We start from the raw sequence: 19,980 nt of genomic DNA on the forward strand, positions 1-19,980 counted from the left end.
AGTTGTAGTCTCAATAGATCTGGCAGGTGAAAACTTGGGGAACGTTCATGTTTTAGCAAAGGTAGGCCAGCATTTGTGAGCCAGGGATATTTGCTAGGGAGAAAAATATTGGTCCTGCCAAGGTCTCTTGCCTTTTTTGACCGTAATCAATTGACCCCAGTGTTTCTCAACCTTGGCAGCTTTAAGATAAGTGACTTCAACTCCCAGAATTTCCTAGCCAGCATGGCTGGCTAGGGAATTCTGGGAGTTGAAGTCCACCCACCTTAAAGCCGTGAAGGTTGAGAAACACCGGTTGACCCTTTGGCATGACATCTACCCTGTAAAACTAATGGAGCTTTATAATCTCACTCTCAAAGCTGTTCAACAAGTGAATGAGTTTGTGATGAAATATTGCACCAGCTGAGATCACTTGCTACCAGTCCCAAGTTTCCTCTGGGGACCTTGCAGGGGAAAGAGCACCAGGTGTAATATAGGCCAGTTAGTTCAGCTAAAAATGGCAAAGAAGTATTTGTACATTATTTCTGCCACTGCACTAAGATAAAATTAAACCTTTAAGACAAATAAATAAACCTGTCAGATGATATTTGCTAGCAAAATCAAGAGATTCTTGTCAAGGTCAGGTTGATTTTTTCAGATTCAACCTTCTTCTCTGCAGTCTTATTTTTAATTCTCTTTATAAATAGGTGCTAATATTTTATTGGTCCCAGCCTTGGACTATCAAGAGAGGGGCTAGATGGTGCTAAGTCATTGCTTACTTTAACCATGGGATGTTGAATAAGCCACAATTGGATGCATTCCCACATCATGCATATTAAGCCAGAATGGCTGGGCTCCCGCATTGCAGTGAGCTGAAGCCAAGCAGGCCAAATGATGGTTTTGTGCAGTGTGTCAGCTGACCAGATCAGCTGACCAGATGCTGACCAGATCAGCTACCATAAAATCTTAAGTACCGTTTATTTTAATGGCAGGATAAGCTTCTCTCACTATACCTCTTGGATGGGGCTCCTGCTGCAGGCCCTTCTTAGGGGTGAGTATTCTTTCCAGCCCAAGGAAATGTTGGAAAGTGTCAGCCTTTCCAGGTAGACCAGACAGGAAACACGATCAGACGAGCTACTTCTACTTTATTGTATTGCTACTTCTACTTCTACATTAACAGAATCTTTTAAGTCTGCAAATACAGATCTCCTGCTATCTCTTTTACAGCCTGAGAAGCTAGGGAGCATCCCTTCTCTTTCTCTGTCTATTATGCAGTTGCGGTCCGTGCTGCCTCTTATCTGACTGTTCCCTAGGCAGCTTCTCCCATCCCCCAAAGTAATTCCCACATATCATTATAGAAGGCGATTGTGTAAAGGGGCTTGGACTCTTATGAGCAGGATAATTTCTCAGAACCTGAACAGAATGGGACTAAATTAAGTACATGGGAGAAGCCAACAAAAAAAAGTTGGACAATAGGCTGGATCTAGCTTGGTGTTGCAAAGAAAAAAAAATCCCTCAATACATCTTGCTGAGAGATTTTTTTTTTTCACCACAGGTAGTGCTTGCTTATCACATTTGGGACCAGAATTTTGGTCACTAAGTGAATCAGTCATTAAGCGAATCCAACCCAATTTTACAACCTTTTTTGCAGTGGTCGTTAAGCAAATCACACAGTTCCCCATTGATTTTGCTTGCCAGAAGCTGTCCAGGAAGGTCGAAAATGTTGATCACATGACCATGGGATGCTGTGACGGTCATAAATGCAAACCGGTTGCCAAGTGCCCAAATCATGATTGCGTGACCACAGGGATGCTGCAATAGTCGTAAGCTGCAAGTCAGTTTTTTCAGCCCCATCGTAAATCTGAACTGTCACTAAACAAATGGTTGTTAAGCAAGGACTACCTGTACTGCCCTCTCTTGTGATAAGACCAGCTACACTTGGTGCCTTCTCCCCACCCTGGGATGTAAATAATTCTTGCAGAACAACCTGAATTGTAAAATATGGACTGTAGGCTTCATGGTGTGCTGAAGCATGAGTCACATTTAAGATCGCAACCTCCCCCACCCCAAGATTTAAGGGCTGTGTAATTAGCAAGCATTCTCTTGATGCCATCTTGGAGTTGCAGCAGTACAGACATTTTTCACCTGTTAGGTTTTGCTCATTGCACCGTGGCTTTATATATATACTTTTAAGAAGTCAGGAGCTTTGCTAGGCAAGTGGGAAGAGAATGGTATTTCTACTAAAAACGCCTTTTTATAACCCAAGAAATCTTCTGCAAGGTGGAAGAATGGCTTGTCATTCTTGATGGTAAGGGAATGACTTTCTGCACATGTTCAGAGATATTGAACCCGATTATTATGTCATATATGTAAGAAATGGAGCATTGATGGGCTCAGCCAAGCCACTCTGATCTGCATGGATTATTTTGTTTAGATTTCAGATCTCAGTTCATAACAGCTGCTAAGCCATAGTTTTTATTAGCCATGGTTTGTTGAATAAGCCACAATGGCTGGTTTCAGTCATCATCCTAAACCATAACTAAATAAATTAATCCATAATTCATAGGCTATGTGATCTCAGCCATGGATTAGCATGATATGTGATCCAAATCCCAAGTCCCTTCTGGGAGATGGGCGGGGATAAATTTGATTAATAAATAAATAATAAAATAAACAAATCACAGGCTGGATTCCTATATCATGCCAATCCACAATTTTAATCATGGTTTGTCAAACAAGCTGCAATGGTCCAATTGGTAAGTCATAAAACATAGTTTACAAACAAATAAAATAGAAATAAAACCAAACAATTGTATGGTTCAGTTTAATGTATGAATTCAGGTATATGCTACCCATTCTTCGCTTGGCCACAGACTTGCTTCAGTTACATCTACAAGTGCTGAAAACCCTGCTGAATGTCTACGGCATTAGCTAAGTGCTGTACGGGAGTCTAGGAAGCAGTGTTATACTAATTCAGATGAGGCCCGTGTTTGAGTGAGAGGCTTCTTCATGATTTTCACCCCAATTTTCTGGCTTTGCACACACACTGAACCCTAAACTAACCACATGGGCTAGGTTTACATAACCTAGGCTAAAACTCGATTGGCTAGTTTGCAGCTCCGTGTGCCATGCAAACTCAATCTATTTGCCTGTCTTATTCTCTTTGACTGCCAACCGCTGACCAGAGGATCTGCCCTGTCACCTGCTGCTTAACTGGTTGGCTGCATTCACATAATCCACTGAGCAGTATTTTGCATAACCAAGGTTAAGAACAGCCATGGTTTATCTCTCAGCATTGTGTGGAAAGCAGGCCACTATGGCTAATTCAAAAAGTAAACATTTAATGCACTGAGTAAACCCAGCTGTAGAATCATTTTGGTGCTTAAATTAGGGATACTGTGCATTGGATCTGAACAACAAAACACTCCCCCTACTTGCTCTACTTTTTAACATGTAAAGATTGGATTTGTACAATATATCAGATTAGACTAAAATAGAGTAGGTAATGCAGTATGTTATGGGAACCTATCCATTTTCGTAACATTTTCTGCGAACAGGTCTCCGTGTTAAGCCATAAGACGGCTGGTTTTTGGCCATATCTATTATATGAATGCAGCAACTATGTTTTGTCTGCTTGGGTTTAAGGCTTAATGAGTTGTGTAAACCCAGCCAGATGGAATGCGTGAAATACAGCTAGACCTTGTTTAGCAACCACAATTGGGACCAGCAACTCCATCATTAAGTGAAGCAATCGCTATGTAAAACTGCAGATGTGCTTACAATCTTCAGCTTTCCTTTGCTTTACAGATTTGCAAAGGTTATAAATGAGAGGATTGGTTATAAAGTTACTTTTTCATCACCATCACAACTGCAAACAGTCACTAAATGAGGACTACCTGTAATGCCTTTGAGCAAACTTCTGATTTTAGGTGTGGGATATGTGTGTAATTAGAATCCAGACTTGGAAAATGCACAATGATATTTTTTTTTCCTTGAGAAAGGGATCTTTGTATTGGGAATAATGGGACAAATTATATTTTTCTGTATAAAATTGAAATAAAATAGTAAACTGCAACAAAAAGCTTTGAGTCAGTATACGCGTGTTGGGAATAGGCAAGAATTAAGTGTAGAGGGAGGGAGAAGCTAGTCCTCCTCCTTTTTGAGTATAAGCTTTTTATCTGTAATCACATGAGGCTGAATGAAGGAGAAGAAACCACCAGGCTTGATGTGATGCCTCCATGAGCCAAGGGGCCCCAAACCAGAGTCCATGCCCAATTTATGCACTGGCCGTATTTCAGACCCAGGTTGCTGAGCAGAGCTTTCTGTGCAACCCCCAACTCCAGAACCTGTGCTTTCAAACCAGAGACCTGCCTCTGAAGAGAAGCAATTCCCAGGCAATCCCAGCCGGGATCCAACATTGAGGAATCTGGGTCAACCTGCTGAAATGTTCAGTGGTGAGCTTCTGTGCAATTTAGTCCCATTTTTATTTGCATGTTGCATGTGCATATTTTAAACTTAAAGAGCAGGTTCCCAAACTCAGTGGAAACATTGATTTTTTTTTCCTTTTCTTTTTGGTAAAGCAAGGGTGATTAATTGGTTTGATCTGATGTGGGCAAAACTAGTTGGATTTCTATAGCTGCTGTGTGCTTTTTGACTAATTATCTTTGTAGTGCCATGATGCCCTTAGCCATGTAATCAAAGTTGACTAAATTAAAAAGAGAAAGGAACTATCAAGCAGTGGAAACATTTGTTCAGCAGTCTGCCTTCTGAGAGGCTCAGATTATTCTAGTCTGTTCTCAAGGAACGTCGGTCCTTTTTCCTAACAGAACTTCCTGTGGGTCCTATGCATTATCAACTGCATTGCAAGCAGAAATTAAAGCAAGGTATTCTTCTGTACTGGAAAATTCTGCCTGTGTTTAATTTTCATCCAAAATGTAACTGTTAAAGGCCCAGAGGTCTCCCAAAATGGAACTTACTATACACTTGCACCTGGCTTCTGGGTTCCTTAAATGATCTCTGGGAGAACCTGCAGACCACGTATCTCATGTTGCAGACCAGATTTGAAACAGAGTAACCTCTTCCTCCAGTCATGGTTCTTCCTTTTCTCCCCTCCCCTTGCTTAAGGGAGGAAAAACCATCCCAAGCCTGTCACCTCTGCCTCCTTGGCTATCCTATTTCCCATGGAAACATATCACTGGAATGTTACTATCAGGCTGAACCCATGGTAGAAAGAATCCCATGATATGATCTTGACCAGATGTATGCAATTTGGACTACAACTTCACAATCCTCTGTCAGCTATGCTGGCTGTGGCTGATAGAAGATGAAGACTACTGTCCTTGGAGGGCACCAGATTGTCTATCCCAGATCCTGACCAACCCCATTCACCTAATGATTTGAATGTACCTTTTACAGACCAGTTTCACAGAACCCATGATTTCTTTAACCATGGTTTATTAAGCAAATCACAACTGGTTGGGATCACATAACCTATGAATTATGGATTAATGTATTGAGAAAACCTAGTCATGGAGTGAGGCCATGGCTCCATTTAGCCCACTATTTGTCTAGCCCAATCTTCCTAGACTAGCCAATATGTTACAGGAATGTGGACTACAATTCTCATGTTCTGCAGTGCGGGGAAGTCTATTGTACCCAATATCTTGGGTAGAAACTCTTCCCAGTCTACACTTCCCCAAACCCTTTTAAATGGAGGATCTGTAAACTGACCTTTAGATTTTCAGTGTTCAATGTTTTGTGTCCATTGCACACTCTCCAACTTTTTGCATTAATGAAATGCCAGCTCTTCCTCTGTTTGTAGAAACCTTAGAAAAGAACCCTACCATTCCCTCTTAATGCAGCCAATGCTTAATAAATTGTGGTTTCACTGACCATCCTATCAGTGTGAATGTCTCCCCAGGTATCATTTCGGAAGAGTGTTGATAGTTGATTCTGCTAATCCCACAGATATGGTAGGATGAGCTGTGCCCCTTTTGCTACCTGCTAAAGAACAATCCAAGACTGAGATAAAATAGCTTGATAATATCCTTGCAGAGAAACCACCAGTCCCTGGTAGCCTTAAGCACCATATTTTATTTTATTTTATTTTTTCAAAGAAGAAAGGATTATTTTTCTTAAACTTTCAAGAAGTCCATTGTGGCTTTTCTCTATCCAGCTCCAATGCCCAGTCCAGCATGTAAGAGGCTGCTAGACTGCATCTTTAGTCCCTAGACCAGTGTTTCTCAACTTTGGCAACTTTCAGATGTATGGACTTCAACTACCAGAATTCCCCAGCCATCTGAAAGTGCCAGGGTCAAGAAACACTGCCCTAGACTTGTGTTCTGCTGTCCAGTGGTACTACTAGGGGAGGGTTTTGCTGGAGATTAGAAGCCATTAAGTAGAGGCCATTTGCTTTTTGGCCTCATCCAAAAAAAAAGGGCATGTCCTCATCTTCATGTTAATTCAGAAAAGAGAAGTTTCCTTCTGAGATAAGGCAGTCTAGCTACTTAAATAGTGTAATTCTTGAATGTTATTATCAAATCAGGCTCTTGTTCCTATTAGTTCATGACAATCAATTCTAGCCAAAGCATTTCTCCTAAGATTTCGCCCATTTTCTTTTCCTAGCCCTATTTGAAGAAGCAGGATATTGAATCTGAGATTTTTGGCATGCAAAGCCTGTCTTTCCTCACTGAACAACAGGACTGCTGGTTTAAGCTACATCTGACCCTTGATGTATATAATATGCCATATCCAGTCTTTATTGTAAAGTGATACTTTTCAGAGAGAAAGAGAAGATAAAATGAAATTTTAAAATGACAATACTACCAAAACGTAAGAGCACTAATGCATAAATGAATCAACTCTTAAGTGACAGGAAAAAAAGGAACAAAAATAAACAACAGATCTGAGCAAAAAGCTTAATTAATATTCAGGGTATTTTTCCTATGGGCATGACTCACTGGGAAGTTCTCTTGCACAAGCTCCTTTACAGCAGATTGGACCTGCACAGGAGCACGCAGTCCATCCTCATCAGGCTTTAAGGAGGAGATTGTCTAGGGTAGACGGTGCCTACCATTGATGAAGGCAGCAGGTATTCCTAGGTTTGCCTTCTCAGGCCCTGAAATGTTTCCACCCAGCCTTGTCCAAATCATATTGAGATTCAGAGATGTGGTGCAGTCCTAACACAAGTGGAGGACACAGGTTGGGAAAGGATGACCTTGAAATTCAACAAATCATCAGAAGGGGGGGGGGAGTAAGGAGAGAAAAAACAGAAAAAGAAGCAGGGGAGGGAAAGGAAAAGAAGATCAGGAGGGGATTATTGGGGGGAGGTGGTGGATGGCAGATAGTGCATTCATAAAAGAGTGTGGAAACACCACCACCCCCAAATTAGGTATTTTGGTGAGATTCCCTCTGCCTTGGCTGGCAGCACCACTGACTGTGAGGTTGGGGGATAGCTGGCTTGGAGATATTGGAGGTGACCCTTCAAATCTTGTGATTGGTCACATTGGGGGCTTCTCTTTCCCCTTCAGAAAATCCCTTGCTGAATCAACTCACCTATTTCCTATTGTAACCTGCATCCTCACCCACCCCTGTAAAATGCTACCAAAATCTTCCTGGTCATCTTGATCCTGGGGGAATCACAGCTTCACTGTGTTCCTTCTTGCCTTTCTTCAGCTTTCCTCTCTTGAATCCCAGCCTGCGTGTGCAGGGGATAGATGGTCCAGAGCTTAGCTCTCCTCCTCCTCCTTCTCCTTCTCCTCCTCCTCCTCTAAGTGCCACAGCAAGTTTCCAGTTCAGGGCTGAGTTTCAAAGTTAGCAGGCAGGCAAGGGTTAAGGCAGGACTCTGCTGCTCCAGCAGTGGCACCTGTCAGTGGGAGGGAAGCAGCGAGAGACTGGAGTGAGTTTTGCCCGAGTCTCCAGCAAAGCTGGGAGCAGGCAGCAGCCACATGGAGCTCTCCAGCTGCAGAGGGTGAGAAGAAGGCTGCGTTTTGCCCATGCCTGGCTGGAAAGAGACTGCCGAGAGGAAGCCTGGAATGGGGGGATCCTAGGAGGCCAGAGGCCAGCTCACCTCCCCCCCCCAGCCAAACAAAAACAAGGAGGCACTACAGAGCTCTCTTAGATCGCTAAGGAGGAGAGCAAAGAGGCTGAAAATATGCAGCTGACCCGGTGCTGCTTCATATTTCTTATCCAGGGGAGCATCTATCTGCTGGTGAGTGACCAAGGGGCTGGGGAGAGGGTGATGTTAGTGCTCGTGACATGGCCTTGGCAGGTGTAAGACGCAAAGCCAAAGGGCTGCTTCTTAAGCCGCCTTCTTACATTAGTATGTCCAAGCAGTTTCACGGTCTGCTGTCTCGATAGCACTTCTAGTTCGGCATGCGCTGCGCTCTGTTCTCCAATTGTCCTTGCACCAACTTTGCCGGGCAGGTCATTGCATCTTAGCTTCCAGGGGAACCTTCTGTTCAGGACCATCCTTCCATTCATCTTTCCATAAATGCCGCCTCTTTTTCCTTTGCCGTGGTTCTCTGCTTGTGCTTTTAGCAGCAGCCTATTAACAGTTACCAGGATATGTTTATTTTGCTAGATGTATATACCACCTCTCTTCCAGGAACTAAAACAGAGCACTACATAGCATTCCCTTCCTCCAATTTCTACCCCCTCCCAAACAACAGCCCTGAGGGGTTGGGTTGAGAGCGATGGGCCAAAGTCATCCAGTGAGCTTCCATGGCTGAGGACAGACAGACGTGGCCAGATCTTGTCCCTCAGGATCTAGTTCAATGCTTTAACCACAGCCCTTTAAGGACACGGGTTTTGAGACAGGGAGTTGGCATTTCTGCCAGAACAAACAGTGTTTTGCAGCCCTGAGTGCACAAAGAGGAAAGACCAAGTCTATTACTAAAAACAGCTTATTGAACTGTTGCAGATCTCAGATAAGTGAGCCAGGCCACACCTGACAAGCAGGAAGTTGTAGAATCTCCAGCCTGTTTGGCTTTTAGGGAGAAGGGGGATAGATTGACCCCTTCTCATAGCAATATCATCAGCCCCAGCAAACTCCATCCAGCATGTTTCTCTGAAGGAGCCTAGGAAGCCGCTACGCATGGGCTGTTTCTTGTGCCCCAAAGAAGATGAAGAAGGTGCAATACAGAGGAGTGAAATAATCTCCCAAACTCAGAGGGGTGCAAAGGGAAGCAGCTGAGCGTAGACCAATATAAAAGGCTGCCCCCAAATGAGGTTTCTAGCTTCATAGAGAGATTTGAATCCAATGCCAGAAGCCCGTGCCGAAATAAAGCAAATGATGTGACTGCAACCATATATTTTCCATCCCTCCTGTGTAAAATGCAAATAATTTTCCATCTATCTTCTGTAGGAGACGTCTTCTAAGCGGCCGCTGAAATTCACAACATTTAATTAGCAAAGTAGGCCATAGGAACAGAACAGGTTTCAGCGCTAGGGCTGAGAAGCATTGTTTACCTATCAACAGAGAGGAAGCATTTGCGTCAGTCAGTATGAAAAGGCACAACCACAAAGTTAATTTTAAAATCCTCCCCCTGATGCTCTGGAGTTGTGAGTTCAAGATGCGCTGTTTGCGGTTTGACAGACAGCAGTGGACTCCCGTGATCCACAGAGTTCACTTCTTTGCTCGTTTTTCTCCAACAGCAGGGAAGAGGAGACAGGGAAAAGATCTTGAGGCTTTGTAAACAGTGATTAAATGTGAGGGTAGGGCAGGAGGTATCCTTTGTCTGGGAAGGCTTGATCAGCGTGCTGAGAACCGCACAGACCTCTTGCCTCCCCACTTCCTCATATGGTACCTTTCAGCCCAAGGAAAAGCTGAAACCCCCTTGGAACTGTGGCTCAAAGCCCCGTCTCCTCTAAAGGCGGTTTGGGTTACATCCAAGAACAGCTCCATGTTCTGCGGTGCAGGCGGGCACAAACAGACCAGAACTCCTATCTGCTAAACTGCTTTTCCCCAATTGTGCGTTGTTCTTTGCAAAGAGGCAGAAAAAACATTCTAGTCTACAGGGAAAGGAGCCCGGGGTTTCTTTGGCAGCTGAGTGCCCTAACTCCCCGTGGACCTGGTGCAGATCTCTCTTCCTCCCAGCGCTGCAGCTGGGCTGAACAGACTGGGTTTGACTGGTTGGATTTTGTGGTTGCCTCCTGTCTGCTCAGTGGTTGCCCCTTGTCTGCCACTTTGCCTACTCACCCGTCCTCTTTTTTAAAATATGTGCCCTCTCGCACCAGCGCATGGATTGTTCAAAATCCATGGAGATGGAAATAAATTGAATTGCACCAAGGAGCAAGATTGCAATCTTTGTCCTTCCTAAGGGGGCAAGTTGGGAGGGGCCAGTTTTGTATGCCAAGATTCTGGAAATTGGAAGGAGCCAGAAGACTCCCCTGTTGCAACAGGAACAACCTTGTATTGAATCAAAGCTCTAAGACTTCCAGCCAAGTGTCCTCAGCTCAGAATAGCAGCAGCTCTCCTAGATCGCAAGGAAAGGTAGTTCCTAAATACTGTACCTCACCTGAATCTGGATCGGAGTTGCCTGGGATGGAACCCAACACTTTCTTAATTGCGCAGTTATGTAAATTTTGACTCCCAATGTAATGGACATATGTCCCCTCCCGTCCCTGTTTAGATGTGAATGTGGTTATCTCACTGACTTAAAAATAAGGTCAGCTGGCTCCTCTAGGGACATCTAGGGGGCCTTTTGCCTATTCACCTACTGGGGCCCTGGATATTTGCCTTAAGGTTACCACTGGGCTTTCTACCTGCAAAACCTGTGCTCTGCTCTTGAGATGCAGCGTCTCCTTGATTCAGGAGCAAGGAGATGATGAAGCTCCTTCAACCAAACCCTACAAAGCCCCCTGCTAGAGGATGTTTTCAACCAGGTATGGTCAGTCCTTACAACAACACAAAGCAAGCACTTAACTCGAAAATGGGGGTGGGGGAGAGATCTCTTGTTCTGGAAGTCTTCCATTGTTGCCTGTTAATCTAGAAGGTGCAGCAAGGTGTTTTTGCGCCAGAAGGATTTTAGTGATTTTAATTTAATCTTATGCTACTGACAGATGCACTCGGTAGTGTCCTTTTTAAAAAAAATGTTGCATGAGAGGTGGGGGGGTCACTTTGTAACACTGGGATATTTTAATGCGGTTTTGATGTTCTGGAAGACAAGGAAATATACTGTTTTTAAATAAGTAATAGCCAGGTGAGATAGCAACTACTGTTCCCATTTTCAAGATGTGGAAATTGACTAAGTGTTAAAGGCAATCATCTGATGAATCCAAAGTGGAAATGGGAGTTGGCTCTAATGAAGGATTTTTTAACCCCCCTGCCCCCATGTGTGCCTAGAGAAGGGGCTCCATTTAACAAGTCTACCAGCCATGGAGCAACACAAGGGCTCTCACTCCATCCTCTCTATACATCCCGTCCTTCTAAAAATTGCCTGCAGCATCCAGGATCACCATAAGATGAATATATAAACAGCTTGCCTATCTCTAAAAGGGGCCTGGGTCAGATGTCTTCGGAAACTCACCTATTGGCTATAATGTCATAAAATAGCCAGGTCTTATTTGGGGCCCAGCATCCAGAGGGGCAGTCCCAGTGGCTCCCTGGATAATATCTGGAAGTGCTGTTAACCCAGGCAAGTGTACAAAGCCACCCAGAATGATGGCCATGAGAGCTGGAGGTCAGGGGTTCTTGCCAAAGAAGGTGCTCATCCAGATGCTGCCTGTGAGCAATCCTGGGAATGTTACTGGCGGCACAGGTCATTATTGCTATGGGTTACACCATTTAGAGCAGCATCATAACAACTTTGCAAGGTTGGTTGGGTCAAAAATGATGTGCGCTCCAACTAAAATGATTGCGGCCTAGCCAACCAGTAGAGTTGCTTAAACTTGCAGTCTTAATGCCATTGTGAGTAAATAAAAGTTCTTATGTTGAGATGAGAAAGGGGGATTTTAAAGCAAAAGCTATCTTCTTTTGGTTTTCCTTTTGTGTGTGTGTGTGTGTGTGTGTGTGTTCTGGTAGGGACTCCTTTTTGTAATATTTGATGTGCTCAAGTAAATAGCCATCTTGAAGGGCAAGCCAGTATTAACACACCAAAAACCCATCCTGAGCAGAGGTTTATTTATCAAGTTAGTATTTCAACTACTGTGCTAGATTGAAAGTGTGAAACCAGTATGCCTATCTCATCCTCAGCTAGAATTCTACTGTTCCTAGGAAGGGAAAACTTGCAGCCTTCTGGATGAACTACATTTCCCAGTGCCTTTCCCCAATGGATCTATTGACTAGGTGTCCTGGGAATTGTCTCAGTGAATTCTGAAGGGCCACAGGTTTACCACTTTGCTGAACACATCCCAGACTGGGAGGAAGCTCCATTGAATTTGGTGATATTCTCAACAGGTGTGCAGTGGTCTGCTGCTAAGATGGTATACCAGCAAATATATGAATTGAAAATGATGCTTAGATTGAGTAATACAACCTTCCAATATGTTAGTCATCCTGACAGCAATGCCACAGGGTTCTACACACATCACCTTGCCCAGCATCTGCCCTGCCCTCCTCTTCTCAAATACCTTTTAGTGGTAGAAAAGAAGTTGGGCAGTTTTTAAAGAACAATTTTTATAAAGTTCCTTGGGGGAAACCGGCAGGAGATGGCCATATCTGGTTCAGAAAGAACTGTCCTGATGTGACAGACCCACAAAGAACAAGGTAGAAATATAAGCATATAACCAAAAAATTTAAAAAATTAAAAAATGTTGGCCAATATGGTGGGCAGCATTGTGCCCACCAGACTACAGAATTCCCAGTCATCAAAAGCACCTGAGCAAGTATGACAATTATGAGATAGAAGTCAAGGTCATCCTATGGATCAATATCAGGTTAAGTGCCCAGAGCAGAGAGTAAGAATAGATGGACAACAGATCTGGCAGTAGATGCATTTGAATACTCCTCCACCCACCCCCAGGATTTTTATTAGGATCAGTGGTTTTTAACTTGTTCCTAAACCATTTGGAATTAGGAGCAATCAGGAAGATGGCCAAGTTTTCTGACAGCACCAAGTTATTTGGAATGGTTAAAAGAAAAGCAGCTTCTGAAAGGCTGCGGAAGGATCTCTTCAGACAATGAAAGCAGGCATTAAACTCACACATATGGCACAAGGTCAGCAACTGAAGTGGTGGGCACGGGGAGAGAAAAATCCTGATTTCATTGATAGGGTATGAACAAAATGTGACTAGCCAGGGAAGGAATCCAGAGGGTTTGGTAGATACTTTGATTAAAATGTTTGCTGTGGCTGCTGTCAAAAAAGCGACGCTCCTTGTTGGGGATTGTTAGGGAAGCAATTAAAAACAAAACTGCCAATATAAAAACTGTGTATAAAAATGTTCTAGGTGCAGAGAAAGTGGGGAAGCAATGTTTTTCCTTCTTCTTTCACAATCATTGAAGCCTTAGTCATCGAATAATGCCAAATGGTGGGAGAAAAGGAAGTGCTTCACATACAGCATGAAGCTGTGGAATTTGCTGCTGCAAAATACAGTGATGTCCACAAAGTATAGATTGGTTTGAAATGGAATTACAACACTAAGAGCGTAAGAAGAGCATCGCTGGGCCAAGCCAAGGGACATTCTAGGTCTCAATTTTGTGTCAAAAACTGGCTAACCAGATCCAGGGAGCTGGATCCAGGGAGCTCACAAGCATAGTTAGGAAGGTGTCTGTTACTCCAGAGCAGCTACTGTTTAAGGCAGTGTTTCTCAGCCTTGGCAACTTCAAGCTGTGTGGACTTCAACTCCCAGAATTCCAGAATTGCCCAGCCAGCATGGCTGGCTGGGGAATTCTGGGAGTTGAAGTCCACACATCTGAAAGTTGCCAAGGTTGAGAAACATTGATTTAAGGAATGTTGCCTCTGATTCAGAAGATCATATGCAGCTATCAAGACTAATAGCCACGGATAGTGCATCAGTTTTTCATGAATTTGCCCTTCATGTTTGGTCTCATTCTCTTTTCAAACAATCTGAGCTGATGGCCATCACTATATAATATGGAAGCAAATTCCAAAATCTGGGTAACGCTCTCAATGGTTATATATCACTTCCAGTATCAGAAGCAGAGTACATCCCTCAAGTCTGTTGTAAGAGGGCGTTACATGCGCCTCCCTTCCTTATGGGTTCCCATCCAAAATAATGTTCCTTACCTGCCAGAACAAAGGACACATGCCAAATAAAATATCAGGGCAACAGGTTTCTAATTTGCATGTTCTGGCTGAGAGAGAAGACTGTAGCCGTACGTAAAATGTCTCTGTTTCAGTCTCTGGCATTTATCAGTTAAAAGTGTCAGGTAGCAAGTAATGGTATATGGAGAGTGTTTGCCGCTCATCAAAATATACAGTCCTTGCCACTTCACCTGATTCCAAGACATGTTGGATGACAATTCTCACAATTCCGAAAGAGCATAATGCCCAGGCTAAGTGAGAATGGCGGCTTTTGTGGGTGGGTTGCCAGCTTTAGAGAAGTTGGAATAGTCAATATGGGGTAGGTGGAGATGTAATCTGGCCATCCATCAGGCAGATTGCTATGATTCCATTAATATGAATGCTAATGGGAGATGCGGGGAGGGGACAACAGCTGGTGGCTACATTTCTTTATCCGTCCAATGTGCCTGTTCTGGAAAAAGGCCTTCCAGTGAAGTCAACTTTTAAACATTATTGTTGCAGCTATAATTATAGTTATTTCACTGATCATTTTAAGAATAAGGAAGTGTCCAGATTTCCTCTGGACAGTCTTCAAGCATCACAATGAACAGACATTTATGTGTTTGTTTTATGGCATTTCTGTTGTTGATATGGTCTGTCAAGTTGTAGCCAACTCCTAGTGACTCTATGGATAAAAACTCTCCCATCTGTCCTCTCTCACACCACTTTATGCAATTCTTGCAGTTGCATTCCTGTAGTTTCCACTACTCTGTGTATCCACCTCATGCACTGTTTATCACTTTTTCCACTGATTCATCAGCTCATATTATGTGTCCAAAGAACAATAGCCTTTGTATAGCATTTCTAGGCTGCTCCAATCCCAATAGAGAAAGATAATGAGGTAGAGATGAGAAGGTGTCACTGGACCATTGAAAGTCCTGGATCTAGCATAGGTTGATGGACACGATCTGGGCTTTGCTTCAAGCAGCAAAAAGCCTTAGTTTGGCATTGCGAAAGCATTTATTTTAACAGTGAATGTCAATTGCAAAAGTTGGGAACCTGATACTTGCCAAGTGTCTTTGACTACAAGTCTCATAAGCTTTAGTTTTCATGACAGTTGATTGGAGATTGTGGGCATCACAGTCCAAAATGTTTTGAATTAACCGTGTATCCTGGTTAATTCAATGGGAGATACACTGGGGACTCCAGGGAAATATTAGCAGCCCTTTCATTCCCATTAATTAATGTTGAAATTTCTTTTTTACTTGATATGAGCTATATTGGAATAAAAGACTAGAGTGGTCCCTGCCGAAGGATGGTATATAGAAGTACTTTTTATAGCTTTTGAATTGTTTTTATTTATAATGATCACACAATTTCACCATCATGTTAAGCTTTTTGTTTGTAATTGTTATATTATGCTAATTTTACTTTTGTCCACTGTGTTTTTAATTAACTGCTTTCTGTTTTCATTTCTCAACTGCCCTTTCTTTTGACAGAAAGTTGGGATAAAAAAATCTGATCAATGAAATTTATGAAATTTCCTCTTAAAGAAAGGGGAGGCTCTGGCTATTTACCAAAGAGCCTGGGTTCTCTTTAAGCTTTCCCAGGCAACCCAGAAGTAGTGAGGAAGAGGTTGGGGGTTCCTCCTGAACAACCTCAGAATGAGACTGCATTGCATGAAAGCCACTGAATATCCCAAGCCTGGGGTGACTGATTCCTTGGGTCCTGAGCTCTGCAAGATAGCATGGAGAAACCAATACATACTTATGCACTCAACTGAGCATTGATGGGCAAGACAACAGTTTTATGTTTATTTTTTTAGGACAGTCCAGTCCCTAAAACCCTTGGGTAACTAGCCAATCAGACTGGATTTAATGGGCTCCAAGGGTCATTCTAAAACTGGGCAAGTGGAAAGAACCAACATTTTGCAGCTACCAGTGTCTACCATTCATTTTAGTATTTCTCCTCTATTTGAAGTTGGTGACATCCGGTCACCTACCTATTATTTTCTTTGCCTCATAGCTTTCAAACACACACTGGGACAGTCAACCAATTAAAAGGCCATTCAATCAGTTAAGTGCCTGGACTGAATAAATGTTAGCATGCCCAAGGCAAACACTCAGTGGTGCACCTTCCTTCTAGAGCAGTGTTTCTGAACTTTGGCAACTTTAAGATGTGTGGACTTCAACCCCCAGAATTCCCCAACACTGTTCTAGAGGTTCTGGGAAGAAAGAGGTTGTCCTTCCCAAAAAGAAAACAGTGGTATATTTCATCTCTGTTTAATGTAGAGGACATGACATCTCCACTACAGAAACACAATCTTCTGCACTCTGGAACCCTCCAGATGTAATGGGACTGCAATTCCCAGAACTCCCAGCCATGCTGGAATGGGAATGCAGGAAGCTGCAGTCCCCATAGATCTGGAGGGTGCCAAGTTGGGGAAGCCTGCAGTGGCACCTCCAAGATAAAATTGAGGGCTTCTACTGGAAGGAAGACCACAGTGGTTCCTATGAAAGATGCAGAGTGTGGAAGGATTATTTTCTTCTGCATTACTTTAATTCTGCCCAGTGCCTTGCTCCTGCAGCTCTACCATCTTTAGGATAGACTCACATCTCCTATTTTCTTAAATCAGTTCTGTTTCTGTAATCCTGTGAGCTCTAGGATTGTGTTCCCAGGACCATAAGAATTTTTCTCATTTCCTCCTGAAATCAGAGAAGGGAGGGGGGGAGAAAGAGAGGGGGCTGAATGAAAGAATGAATGAATGAGGGGATGTGTTCCAGCCTTGGAGGAGGAAATCAAATGCTAGAAATCTCCCGAAGCTTTGGTAGATTGAAAGGAATTGAAGAGTTGAATTCAGGATGGGTTGAAAGGAAACATGCAGGGGGATGAATTTGGATCTGTAGGATCTAATGTTCCATTTCTCCATAGAATTACAATATGGGAAGGATTTAAAACCAGTTTTGGAGTTTATATACAGTAAAGCATTTTCCTGCATCAGTAAAGGAGTAATGAGAGGGGACAGTTTGTTTTTTGTTGTTGTTGTAATTCAACAATTCCATAATTTCCAACAATGGAACTCTTCAAAAGTACACATAGGATTGTGCTACTCATGGCTCTGCTTGTTTATTTTGTCTTTGCTGTCCCTTGTGCCTGCAACTCTGTGTGTGATGTCACCACTCTTCTAGGATTCAGACATCCTGAGGAACCATTGTTTATGGTTCAGCAATAAGCCTTGCTTTTCTCCTTGGTCCATATCTCCTCACTCCCTCCCATTTTCTGTAACAAAAAATTCCTGTGGCTTTTGACTCTGTTTTCATTAATCAGTTTTGTGATCCTGCCAAACTATGGTTGATCTTCACTTCTGTTTGCTTAAAAAAGCAATTTTCTCACTGCAGTTCATGAAGTAGTTTTCCTTCAAACTATTTTGTAATATTTGTTTGTTTATTTATTATTTAATGGGCTTATAGGGTTGCCCAACTCAAACAATGTGACTCTGGGTAGCAATATTAAAGTATACTTTTTCTTTCTTTGATGTTTGATAGTTTGTTTATTAGATTTAAATCCTCCAGAAGCTCAAGGTGGTATACATTGCACTCCCTCTTCAGTTTTTCTGATAACAATACTGTGAGCTTCCATGACTGAGGGTGGACCAGAATCAGGGTGTCCCCAATTTTAATTGAACATCTTAACCACTGAAATGTGGTATTTTCTTGGGGTGAGTAGGGGGAAGGTACACAAGACTGAGGATAGTCAGGGTTCATTTTCATTGTGATAAACCATAGCTTAATGCATGTTTCAAATATGTTTTGCCTTCTCTCTTCCCATACTCTTTTAAAACAATTTTTGGAACCTTTTTCCATTCATTGTTTGGCTTTTTTTTTCATACCCAGCCATAACAAAATCAAACACGATGCAATTCACCTGCTACTTTATCTCTCATTTTGCACATGTCTCTATTTGGGAACCATATTGGGGGTAGAGACCTCTCTGTCAAGCACTAAATCTACTCATGGCATTATGTAATAAAAGACCAAATTTAGCACAGATGGAAGTTTAAAAGATCATTTCTGCACAGAAGCAGGACTTTCCTATTCCCAGGGCACTGGGCTTTTTGCTTGCTGTAAAAGCCATTTTTTCCCTGAAATTAAAAGGTTTATAAATATATAGAAACTACTTACAGGCTACTCAGATATCACATTATACTACAATTTAAAACACACACACACACACACACACAATGTGCTCAACAATCACAGTGCCCTGGTCTGGTTGTAATACTAACTCTTAATTGGTAAAATCATACATAAAAGAAACCAAAAGAATTAAACCACATTAATGTGTGAGAATCCAGCTATAGACAATACTCAGAATTTTCATGGTTGCCCTGCACAGGTTCTCTCCATACAGGGGCCAGATTATATCCAAATACAAACTGTCATACAAATAAGATTCTATCTAACAGTCGGTATTCCCAGTCAATGGCCATGTTGACTAAGTTTTCTGGGAGCTGTAGATACAATTGATCTGAAGGATGACATGTTGGGAAAGTGCTTTGCCAATGTTGTATCTATTAGAATCATGGAATTGGAAGGAACCATTAAAATCATGGAGTCCAGCTACCTCCCTAAAGGAAAAATAGATAATGAGGTCCTGCTGTCCTCTTGTTCCATATAGGTTATCTGTGGCCAAGATGAGGCAACAGAAGAGGAAGAAGAAGAAAATGGAAAATCCTCCAAAGCTCAGCAGAGACCCCGAGTGCAAAAGAAAAAAGGCCAAGTCTCCTTAAAATCCTCTGTAACCCCATCTTACTTCCAGAACACAACGCTCTTAGAGTTGGCATCCAGCAACACACAAGAATTTTGGAATATCTTAGACAGCTTGTCCAAGCAGGGACAGAGCACACAATCCCGTGGAAGAAGAGACTCCCTCAGCAACCCTGGTCAGTTCAAGAAAATATTCGGGTGGGGTGATTTCTACTCCAACATCAAGACAGTAAAACTCAACCTCTTAATTACAGGCAAAGTGGTTGATCATGGGAATGGCACAGTCAATGTCTTCTTCCGGCATAACTCCACTGGCCATGGGAACATCTCGGTCAGCTTGGTGCCACCAAACAAAGCGGTTGAGTTTGATCTTGAGCAGCAAATCTTCATAGAGGCAAAAGAATCAAAGATCTTCAACTGCCGAGTGGAGTTTGAGAAGGTGAGCAAAGCAAAGAAGACTACCCTGTGCACTTACGACCCTTCTAAAACCTGTTTCCTGAACCACACACAGAGCCAGGTCTCCTGGATTTGCTCCAAGCCATTCAAAGTTATCTGTATCTACATCACCTTCTACAGCATAGACTACAGACTTGTGCAGAAAGTGTGTCCTGACTACAACTACCACAACAATGTTCCTTATTACCCCTCTGGATGATGACATACCTCTTTTGAATTTCAAGCAACTCAAGTCTCAAATGCCACTTGACTGGGGACTGGGGAAAGAAAATAGACTACAAAAAGATTGAACCATGTCTCACCAATGCCAGGCATACCACCTGGCTTCTACTAAGAGACATTGTGTTTGGAGGAGAGACTGAGAGGACATGAATGGACAAATCATCCTTGGAACACTTTACCCTTTCATGTATACATTTAGCCAAAATATTTCAGTGCTTATGGTGGAAAGCCCAAACTGCACTTTCACTTCATGACTGCTATTAACAAGAGATGCAATCCATCAGGGGTGTTACTGTTGAGGTTTGTATTTGTCAACAGCCACATTGGGGTGGGGGGAGAAATCTGTAGGAGGCCATGTGTCAAGAATGCATAAGACT

At 42.7% G+C, this 19,980-nt stretch overlaps 1 protein-coding gene across 1 annotated transcript; it reads left to right on the top strand.

Moving 5' to 3' along the window:
- The first annotated feature begins 8,128 nt into the window (after positions 1-8,128).
- Positions 8,129-19,580, top strand: NXPH3 (neurexophilin 3). Its single transcript, XM_063302011.1, has 2 exons — positions 8,129-8,185; positions 18,837-19,580. Exons 1-2 carry the CDS (start codon positions 8,129-8,131, stop codon positions 19,578-19,580), a joined length of 801 nt encoding a protein of 266 aa, XP_063158081.1.
- Positions 19,581-19,980: the final 400 nt, after the last annotated feature.

The sequence above is a fragment of the Candoia aspera genome, chromosome 4, assembly GCF_035149785.1.
Source record: "Candoia aspera isolate rCanAsp1 chromosome 4, rCanAsp1.hap2, whole genome shotgun sequence".
In the NCBI taxonomy this organism is placed as follows: domain Eukaryota; kingdom Metazoa; phylum Chordata; class Lepidosauria; order Squamata; family Boidae; genus Candoia; species Candoia aspera.